The following is an 11,728-nucleotide window of genomic DNA, read 5'->3' as shown; positions in this document are numbered from 1 at the left end:
GACTCAACCCTAACCTTTAAAAAACATGTGAAGAAAGTCACTAATACGATTAAATTCAACCTTTAACATTTGAACCTTCATTCAAATGTTAAACAAATTTGACCATTCCTGACAGTTGGAGCGGCCAGATTGTATCTTCACTGTATCCTATCACACATTGAATACTGTTTCACAAACTGGTCTTGCACAGGCGTGACTACTCTCAAACCCATAGAACAGGTCTACAAGAGTGCACTCAAGGTGTTTGACAGGAAGCCCCACTCATATCAAACAGGCTGGGGTCATATACAAGACCCTACATGGTCTATTTTTAGGTGTATTTCTTTTTTTATGCTGTGTTCCCTATGTAATGTTATGTAAATGTATTCCACTGTTTGACTGTCTGTTTTTCCGTTTTGTGTTTCTTGTGAGGACTGCGGATGAAAATTAGCAACTGTGCTATATCCGGTGTATTAATATGCATTGTCCTGTCCAAATAAACACATAAAGTAAAAGATAGTAGGCTGTATACAGTGGAGAGAGACAGTAAAGAGAGAATAGGGGAGTAACATATGGAGCAAATTATCCACCACTGGGCTCGGGGTTCGAACCTGGGACCAACTGATAGTGTCAACATATCAAAGCTTGTACATTTGATTTGATTTAGCTCTTGAATCTTCTTCTTTTTTCTCTCTTTGCTCCTTTTTAAACTATCCCTTTCTTTAATATTTTTATGTTTTCCTGTTGATATGATATAGTACTTTATTGTCAGTTCACACTGAAATGTGTCTTGCGACCCATGGCAGCCAAGTATGCCGAACACATATACACACATTTGACATAACACAAAGAACAAGACAATTTACATACATGAAGACATGAAGACAAGAGCAATATGAATATGATGAATATGGATCAGATAAGGTACACAGGCTGACACAGTTAGGACATGCAAACTGTGGTGACTTCATAGAAAGAGTAGAGTGAATCGTAGTGTTATTTACAGGTCTGTACATACAATGTCTCTGTTAGAAGCTGACTTATGTTATGTAGACAGCATAAGTGCATTGTATGTGCTATTGTCATAGCACGTCATAGTACATATGTATAGCATAGTAGTATAGATGTATAGCTTATATGTATAGTTTCATTATAGATATTCCACTGTTACTTTCTTAGCTTACGCATGTTTCATGATAAATGTTTTTATGTGATGTATTCCCATGCTTTTTTGTTCTTGCTTAATGTAAGTCGCTCTGGATTAAGAGCGTCTGCTAAATGCCTAAATTGTAAATTGTAAATTGTAAGCTGTCATCACCCCAGGAGGTCGCGGGACAGTTCTAATCTTGATGAAATATCTCAACTGTAATCCAACAGCTGTGTGTTCAGGGAGCTTCCTGCTCTGCTATAGCCTACAATGTATTTGTGATTGAATCAGTTAGACCTGTTAATAAATACATTACATTCTACCTTTGTGACATTATGTGTTAAATAAGGTTCTGCATACTTCATAATATAGTATAGATATTTAGTTAGTCCTATTGATATAAACCGTATAGTCACTGTGCCACATATGAGCTACATGCCAGATGTCCCGCCTACCTCTTACAGGCAGATCCGGTGAAAGCAACAATCTGATTGGCTCCCATGGAGAGGAGGCAGCCTGTTTGAATCCGGACGGGGGACTTTGAAGTGAATATATGGCAATGTTTGTGACCACTGTTTTGTGTTCACATAGATTGGCTACGAATGTGACATCCTGGGCACGGGGCCTTTAGCCCGTGCCATGCTGCCTTGTTATACTGAGTGAATCCTGTCAATAAAGCTGAAGGATTCGTAAGCCATAGGGCTTTTAGAGGTAAGTTTAGGCCCTTGCCGAGCCATGAGGCCCATAATATGGCAGGAACCTATCTCCTGTTTCTGTAGCGTGAGGTACAAGTACACCCCCTGGACATGACGCTAGTATGTCGCAGGGACTTACCCCCAATCCAACCCTTGATGCTGAGTGTCAAGCAGGGAGGCATTGGGTCCCATTTTTAGCGTCTTTGGTATGACCCGGCCGGGGATCGAACCCCCGACCTCCCAGTCTCAGGGCGGACACTCTAACCACAAGGCCACTGAGCTGGTCTTTTAGAGGTGTTATGGATAATTATGTCACTTGTGTCCCCAGGGATGCTTCTTTATGTCTGATGTAATCTAATTCCTTTAACCACACCCTGCAGGGTGTGGCCAACTCTGGTACCCAGACTTTGGAACGCCCTGCCGCTGGTTGTGAAAGCTGCACCTTCTATGGACATTTTTAAATCTCGTCTACAGACAGACAGACAGACAGACAGACAGGCAGGCAGGCAAGCAGGCAGGCAGGCAGGTAGGCAGGCAGGCAGGCAGGCAGGCAGGCAGGCAGTGAGGTCCAACTCAAACCCGTCTGTCTAGTTTCACACAATTAACTTTATTGTGTGTGTGTGTGTGTGTGTGTGTGTGTGTGTGTGTGTGTGTGTGTGTGTGTGTGTGTGTGTGTGTGTGTGTGATTCACCCAGGAATCAGCCCAGCTCCTAATCCAGACAACAGTCTTGTCAAAACTTGACTATTGTAACTCCCTCCTTACTGGCCTACCAGCATGTGCACTTAAGCCTCTCCAGCTGATCCAAAATGCCGCAGCTCGCTTGGTCTTCAACCAGCCAAAATTCTCACATGTCTCCCCCCTGCTCCGCTCCCTCCACTGGCTCCCGGTCGCTGCCCGCACAGAATACAAAACTCTGATGCTGGCATTCAAAGCAACCAAAGGTATGGCTCCCCCATATCTTGCAAGTATGATTGAACCCTACAAACCCTCCCGCGCACTCAGATCAGCTAACGCAGGGAAGCTGGAAGTACCCTCACTAAAAACGCCGGGACAACGCTCCACACGTCCCAAACTCTTCTCCCTTCTGGCTCCAAAACTGTGGAATGCACTTCCCATGGCAGTCAGAACTGCAGCATCACTCCCAATCTTCCGCCGTAGTCTGAAAACCCACCTTTTCAGACTCCATCATGGCCCATAGCACTTACTCTACCCTAGATAGCACTTCTGTAGACTTAGATAGCATTTGAAACAGACTTATAGCATGTTATGTAGACAGCACTAGAATTGCATTGTATATAGTCATAGCACGCCATAGTACATATGTATAGCATAGTAGGCCTAGTATATATGTAAAGTTTATACGTATAAATTTCATTATATAGATATTCCACTGTTACTTTCTTAGCTTACGCATGTTTCATGATGAATGTTTTTATGTGATGTATTCCCATGCTTTTGTTCTTGCTTAATGTAAGTCGCTCTGGATTAAGAGCGTCTGCTAAATGCCTAAATTGTAAATTGTAAATTGTGTGTGTGTGTGTGTGTGTGCGTGCGTGTGCGTGCGTGCGTGTTAACTTTCTGGAGCAGCACCCATGGCTTGGTTGCTTTCAACCAAGGTTCATGTTTCAGGTTGTTATTAGAGAAAGTAAAAAGATGAGTGTTTTTTCATTTGCTGCTTTCTTTCGTTTTAGGGATTTTAGCTGTTTTTGACAGGGGGGTGGGGGCATTCCAGTGTGGGGCTGTATTGTTTTACAAAATGTGGCCTCAAAAGATCACAGGATCTACTGAATGTGAAGGTCGCCTACTGGGGGGAAGCCACACTGTGTGTCGTATAGGCCTTATGTCATTCAGTAGATCCCGTGATCTTTTGTGGCCAAATGTGATTTCTTGGGGTCTGTAGGACTTTAGCAAATAATAACAAAATAAATCGCTATAAAATCTTGTAAAATAATACATATTTAGCCCCATGTTCGAATGCCCCCGCCCCCCCTGTCAAAAACAGCTAAAATCCCTAAAACGAATGAAAGAAAATAAAGAAATAATCACACCCGTGTGAACTGAGTGGTGCAATTCCCCCCCCCCCCCCCCCACACCTCTCTCTCTCTCTCTCTCTCTCTCTCTCTCTCTCTCTCTCTCTCTCTCTCTCTCTCTCTCTATCTCTCTCTCTCTATCTCATTAGCAGCACTATCCCTCTCTCTGTTTCTGGCGCCCCTTACTGGTACTAATAAGTCATATACTCGTGCTCATGGCCACATAGGTAGACAGACACATAGGTACAGTAGGTGGACACATAGGTAGACAGAGACATTGTTGGTTGTAGGAGTGGTTGCACCCCTCAAAAAGAACACTCACCTTTTACTTTCTCTAATAACAACCTTTTAAAAGATGAACCTTGGTTGAAAAAAAACCTAAAGTTGTCCTTTAAGCTGTCTTAACATTGAAACATGTATTATTTTATTTTATTATATTTATTTTCATGTCACTTATTGGTGTTAGTGAATCACCTGCCCATGCAGTCGTCATCAGTCACGTGACGTGACGACTGGGTTTAACCCATTCTGACCTGAGATCAGATTCATACGAGGTTTCCACTGAACACACACTGGTCCGATGAACCCATTCTGACCTGAGATCAGATTCTAAAAATGTCAGTCTCTCTTCGATTTTTCAAAAAATAGCAGACCTACAAGCTCGTAGCGCGCCACTCGGTGGCGCGCTACGAGCTTGTAGGTCTGCTAAACGTTGTGTCTTATTTATGGTGTATTGAATAAAAAGCAAACTCCTTGGAGCAAACCTGTGTGCGGACTCTCCTCCCTTCACTTAACATTGAAACAGTCATGACTTGTGAGAGAAGAAAGTATAGTACTTTATAGGCTAAATGTGTAATGACATAGGCCTATTTAAACTATGTTCTGTACGTGCAGTAATAGCCTATAATACGGGTGCAGTACTTAATTTAGACAGTTTTTTTTTTTTTTTTAGGCCTACAACTCTACAACCTATATCTCAAACCCTCACCCTAAACCTATAACCTCCCACGGGGCCGCACGCCTAAACCTTCACCACTTCACCACTTTCCAACCTATCTTCATATAATAGCTCCTCACTAATAATGATTCATCTACTGTATGTGAAAACGTAAAAATTAAATAAGCAGTTTAGAAACGACCTTCCAGTGACATCATCATTAGGCAGATATTTCTTTAAACAAGATTTCTTTACAAAAATGTTTAGATTTTCATCATCGTCAGAACGATGGCTTCCATTTTTCGCATTGCAACTTTTCAGGACTAGAAAGCCTGCAGTTTCTATTAGCTTGTATATTCCCCATCGATGATGTCACTGGAAGACGGTTTCTGAACTGCTCACAGCCCTCCATCTTAGAAAGAGTTAATATTTCACTCAATGGGGAAAAACTCCCTAATGTTAACATAAACCTCTATTGATCCCTGGTGGAAGAATCAATGTTCAACCTTGTCTCTCTGACACCTAGGTTGTCCGGTCACAGTTAGCCCGGGCAGCAGGCACCACCGCCAACACAACATCAGTGACAGTGAAACTTAGGCTAATTAAAAAATTCCACAATGTACAGTAGTATACTTCCACAATGTAATGCTCTCTAGCTGTTATACTCTCTCTGGAAAAGCCCTGAATTCAAATTCAAAAGTACCAAAAAGTACTGATTAATAATATGTTATGTGTAAAGTAACTTTACATTCCCATGGCCCACATTGACATTTGTCCATCTGAAACGATTTTGTGCCCGGGACCCCCATAAGAGAAGATTTGTCAAGATTTGAGGGGATGTGGCCGGTGGGAGCAAATACAGGCTACTGTATAGTATACATATCAATCTCTCGGGGTCCAAATACATATTATATAGTATACATCCATCCATGACGATGACAATGTTTGAGATAAAACACCGTTTCAGTCCCACAGATCCAAACAGGAGAAGTCATTCAGTCGTTCATCAGCACACATTTCATAGCTCACATCCTCCATCTAGTGGATACCACCCCGCACTGCAGCCAACATTTCCTTGTTTAACTTGAACTGGTATATCCATGATGAATCCCAGTAAAAAGCCAGTGTCATTGTGTTAGTTAACATGTGGGAAGGTCAGTCACCAAACACGGCACAGCAGATACAGTTACAGGATCCACATCCACTTCGGTGCATCTGGATTTGTGGAGCGCCTATACAGCCGCCTACACACAAACACAATAGGCCCTTCATTTTTGGCAACGCAGAAATGTGTGTGGGGAGGAATCAGTTGGGATAGTGCCATCGCTGGGGATAAAAGCAACAAACTCAAAGAAACACCATCAGTAATGGTTATCAAAATGTACAAGTCAAGTCAAGTCACCTTTATTTATATAGCACATTTAAAAAACAACAGAAGTTGACCCAAAGTGCTTTCCATATAAAAAATGACGTCATACTAAATTAAAATAAACGTTTAGCAATACTTCATATAAGAAAAATACATTTTTAAAGAACATGAAACAACAAATAGGATTTGAAACTTTCGATGGTTGGGCTGGATTTGAGCTGTAGTGGGAGACTATTCCAGAGTTTGGGGGCAATTACTGAAAAGGCCCGGGGTCGCCTATGGTTTTTTGGCTCGTTGAGGGGACAGCAAGGGGCAATTGGAAGGTTGACCCGAGTACCCTGGAGGCTGGAGGTGCAGAAACCAGGTCACAAATGTATTCCGGTGCCAGGCCATTTTGGGCTTTAAAAATGAACAATAGCATTTTAAAATGTATTCTGTGTTTCACTGGTATAACCAGTGCAGTTGGGCCAGAACCGAGGTTATGTGTTCGCTCATTCTGGTTCCTGTCAGAAGTCTTGCAGCTGAGTTTTGGAGATATAATTGTGGAGGTGATGAAAGCACGGATCACGGTTTCCAGGTCACGGTACGCTAAAATAGAAAAGAATGATGTACAATATACATCATTCACGATACACCCTCAAGTGTTTGCACAGTGCAGGACAAAGAAAGAAGGCACAGTCTGGTGAGGGAAGTTAAATATATATATATAAAAAATACAAAACATTTAGGTAAAAAGTTCAGGCCCGCAGTGTCCACGGTAAGCTGATGTGTTTAAATTGTGAATGGAGTTTCCAGGTGAAAGTATGAAGAAGTTGTCCATCCATCCATCCATCTTCAACCGCTTATCCGTAGTCGGGTCGTTGGGGCAACAGCTCCACCAGAGTGTTCCAAACTATAAAACATTTCAAATGTTCTTGTACAGCTGCACAATTCCACAGTAAGTAATGTCAAAGTTTGAATGGAGTTTCTAAGTGAAAGTGTGTATAGGAGTAGTTAGGTCCGGTGCAAAGGTTTTGCAGAGACAAAGCGTTTAAGATATCTATAGTTGTCTCACTGACAGCAGTACTTGAGTAAGTAGCCTTGCCGAGCCATGAGGCCCATAGGTCAGGAGCCTATCTCCTGTTTCTGTGAGGCAGCTTGATCTACAAGTACACCCCCTGGACATGACTTACCCCCAATCCAACCCTTGATGCTGAGTGTCAAGCAGGGAGGCCCCAGTCTTTAGTATGACCCGGCCGGGGATCGAAACCCGACCTCCCAGTCCCAGGGCGGACACTATAACCACAAGGCAACCACTGAGCTGGTACTTGTACTTGAGCACATGAACTTAATTCATGTTCAGTTCCCTCAGTGAAGCTTGTCTTGAAGCATGGCCTTCATTAGAAGACCATTCAACCGGGTTTGGGAGGACAATGATGGGTAGTTTAATTTCTGGGTCCTTGATGAGCGTCACATCAAGGATAACCTGAAGGGAAATATAATTACAATCATTAATTAGCTGTATGCGACGATACAACTAATTGCGTTGATTTAAATTACCCACACTCCGACAAATCGACATTCAAACGGCAACTACACTTCTTACAGACAGACAGACAGACAGACAGACAGACGTACCTTCAGTCTGTACTCCAGCTTGATAATCTTGCAGTTCAAGACGGAGGGAGGCAGCTCTGTCGGGAGACAGAAGGTCTTGCACACGGTCCTCCTGCTCGACTTCTCAACGGGCTCGTCCTTGTCCTTCAGGAGGGTCCGGGTTCGGCACAGCCTCTTGCTCTTCCTTCCACATTTGCCGAAGTAGCTCTTCTTCACGTACACCTCGAACCTGGGCCTGACACTGCGGGTGGAGTTGTTCACCACCTCCGCTGTGACGCTCACGGCCTCTCCTGCCGGAGAGAGAGAGAGAGAGAGAGAGAGAGAGAGAGAGAGAGAGAGAGAGAGAGAGAGAATGACATCATCAGTGTTTCTCAACCTTTTTCTGGATCTGGATTGAAAATCTCAAAAGATATAGCGCGGGTGGAGCAGTGGTAAAGTCCCTGCACGCCCGCCGCCACGGAGGTCGTGGGTTTGGTTCAAAATACCACATTGAAAACAAACATGGGTGCATTCTCCTTCTACAGCACCGTGACCCAATTGTGTGGATCGAATGCCCTGACCCCTTCCCTCAAAAAAAATAATGTCTGCTCACATTTTGTAACCTCACCTTGCAAGTATCCCATTTTCTCCGTGAACACGTTCATGGACACATTTCCAGATGCAAAGAAAACGACGTCTTTGTCCTTGCTGCCGTACTGCAGCTCCTGAAATGACATGACAGACTCAGTATGATTGTCACCTCCTGAAATGATATTGTATTATTCTCAGGATCTTCTCCAAAGCTAAACCAAACGGCCAATAAAGTATCAAAGAGATATCTACATATATACACATTCCAGCAGATACAGTACACAAGGTTCAAACATACTGTAAGGTGCATACTGCATATGTACACGATTAGACATTAAGGTAGGTTACTAAAGGGTAGTGTTTTTTTTTTTTTAAATGAACACCCTACTTGATCATACAGCATCGTTGAGAACCACAGTTTGAGGGTTAATCTTTTAACCAACACACAGACGTAAAGGGTGTTCAATATAGCATCGATTTATGAAGGGGAAAAAAAGATACCCCCCTCCCCCCAAAAAAAACTAAACAAAACAGAAAACCATGTATTAGGAATGGGAAGTCAACTTCCCCGCAACACTGACCATGAGTCCAGGCAGGGCCATGTCTGCTTTGGACACAAAGGTGAACTGGGTCTTGGCTTTGCGCGGTATCCTCATGGATCTGCTCAGCTTGGCCTGCAGGGAGTGGACCACCTTGCCTGACATGCTCTCGAAGGTGGACGGCAGACTCCTGCACACAATGTCACACACACACACGGCAAGGCGGCCATGTAGTTGTGGTCAAACACAATGTCAACATATAGCAAGACAGCCATATAAATAGTTATAGGTCAGACACAATGCATAGACCTCACATAAGTATAACTGTGGTCCCTAGGAAAAACAAACAAATCAGTTTAATAACTTGAACAGCTGTTTTAGAGGCCTATACTGGGAGTGTTGTGGGAGTCCCTGCCGGCACAAGATGTTTTCAAGTGGGGGTCAGGTGAGGGGACCAATAATATTTCTGGAAGTCTTTGACATGAACATGCTCTATAGGACTGTAGCTACGTACCTATCAGGTATTTCAAAGGTGAAAGGAAACACATGGCGGCCTGGTCCAATATCCTGGTGACCTGTAAACAAATGCACGTGGTTATGGCCCGATCACTAACTCTAGGTGTGAATGAGGCCTAAACAAACAAAATATTTGCTTTTGTGTGGTTTTTTTGGCACTGGAACCGAGTCAACCGACGTATCAAACATAATTTCCGTTGATGTTTTAGGCTTGGTAAAGAACATATAGAGCATACCAGTATATACACACTAATGTAATAATAATTTAGATATATATTTTTAAACACAAATCATCTCTTCGGGGGTCCCTGGCACAAAACATTTTCAGATGGGGGATCCCCACGGCCAAATACGTATCATGTTGGGTACCGATTTAGAAGGCATTTGTAGAATCGGCTCCGGGTTCTTCCTTACCTGCCATAATGGAGTGTACCACGGTGTAGTATGTCTCCGTGTCGCGGTAAAGCACGGGCTTGCGCTTTCCATAATACTCAGCGAAGCAGACTGACGCTTTGCCCTTGGCGGTGAAGGTCAGCGACTTGATCTTGGTTCGACCCAACGTCACCACGGTGATTCTGCCTGTGTCATCACCAACCAACGTTATTAGAGTTAGAAAACGTATGAAATACTGGACCTATAGATTTGCGGAAAATACATGTCTTAACTGAAAACAAAGCTTTACAAACAATGAAATTGTATTGTGTGTGTGTCCCTATTTTACCTTTGCCATACTATAGCTATATAGCATATCTATACCTGCACGCCATGGGCGACCGACCGGGCCTTCTGCTCGGCTGCCCCCCGAACTATGGAACGCCCTCCCCGCCCAACTGAGAGCACCACAGCCGGTTGACTCGTTTAAGAGAGGACGACTTAAGACTTTCCTTTTTAACAAAGTGTTTTTTATGTGTTCCCTTTTCTTAGATGGTTTTAATGGTGCAATGCTTCTTATGTTTTTAAGTGTGTTATAAATAAAATCCATTATTATTATTATTATTATTATTATTGACACGTCACATGTACTTTAGAAAATTTAGAAATGATTGCCTTATAATAGGTTGTCAATGGTGGCATATTGGATTAAGGCAAATTTAGGGTATTTGCAGTGAGCATATTATGGTAGATTTTTTTTTATCCTGGCTAGTAGACCTATAATCAAGTCCTGTCAGAATCAGGTGAGAAACAAAATAATCCAATTTTGTCCAACCTCTGCCATTTAATTACTGGACTCTGAACTCGTTCAAATCTGCACCTGACTTGTTGATAACCGCAACTATTGGGTAAATATGGAATCCATTCTCTCTGGATTCAAAATAAACCTCTGCAAGGCCGACAGTAAAAGTGGATGTCAATGTTATCACAGTCTTTCCAGTGAAAAAATGGCAACTAAAAAAAAATAAAAAAAAAAGGTCAACCAAAGAACTAGATTTTTTTGTACAGGATTTCCTCACTGGTCAGTCGGAAAACATTGAGGAATCTAGCAGGCATCCAATGTCAGTTATGTCTACTACTATGACTACACATGCACCTCATATACTATAACACCACAAAGGCATTAAAAACAAGGCTTACAGACATCCCAAAACAAACTGGTCTGGCCCACAACCCATTTAACCCCTGCTCATTTTGCTAGGGTATAGGATGGCCCAGGGTAGAGGACAGAGTATAGAAACTTCCAATGAGCCTGGTCTACCAGATCACATTACACCACAAAGACTACCCTATACCTGCAGTGCAAAAACATGTAACCAGAACCGATACTGAAATAGAATTTAAATACCACAATAATCTTGCCTGTTATTGAATCCCCGTTGGTGAAGATGTCTCGACCGTTGAGAGTGTCGTATTCGATGGTGAATTTACTGACGGTCATGTTTGTCTTGCTTCAAACTGAACTTAGATCAGCATGTGTGGGTGGGAAGAAACAGACTGCTTTCAGTTGAACTACAGCTGTGAGTGTGAAGGAATGAGCAAAGACTGGAACAACACAAATTAGCAAATAACTGGTTTTACTATAGCATGCATCGTAAACTAACCACACCCAGTTCGGGTGATGTTCATTATGTAGGCCCGGGGGATGATGGAGAGGGTCACTACATTTTTACACTCACTCAGTCCAGAGGGTCACATTGCATAATAATCTCGGGCAGAAACCAGAAATCAGGCCGAAGGCCAGGGGGGAGAGTATGTTTTGCACACTATCAGTCCGTCCTTTCCATCCGTCTGTGTGTCCTTCCGTCCGTCCGTTATCAGCTAATCTCCGTCACCGTTGGCCCGATCCATGCCAAACTTTGCACACACACTCCCTGGATGCCAACCGTGAACCTCTGCCCCAAATATTCCTCAACG

General features: G+C 43.0%; 1 protein-coding gene across 1 annotated transcript; it reads right to left on the bottom strand.

Annotated features, from left to right (window-relative positions):
- Positions 1 to 6,434: 6,434 nt before the first annotated feature.
- On the bottom strand, positions 6,435 to 11,252 carry LOC308316871 (arrestin domain-containing protein 3-like; the record flags this gene model as incomplete). Its single annotated transcript, XM_080765659.1, has 7 exons — positions 6,435 to 6,503; positions 7,776 to 8,044; positions 8,362 to 8,458; positions 8,906 to 9,053; positions 9,378 to 9,438; positions 9,794 to 9,958; positions 11,174 to 11,252. The coding sequence occupies 7 exons, from the start codon at positions 11,250 to 11,252 to the stop codon at positions 6,435 to 6,437; spliced, it is 888 nt and encodes a 295-aa protein (XP_080621785.1).
- Between the last annotated feature and the right edge of the window lie 476 nt (positions 11,253 to 11,728).

Source organism: Protomyctophum bolini, assembly GCF_963924005.1.
Source record: "Protomyctophum bolini genome assembly, chromosome: 6".
In the NCBI taxonomy this organism is placed as follows: Eukaryota; Metazoa; Chordata; class Actinopteri; order Myctophiformes; family Myctophidae; genus Protomyctophum; species Protomyctophum bolini.
The sequence above is the reverse complement of the archived record's forward strand: the minus strand, read 5'-3'. Positions and strand labels throughout refer to the sequence as shown.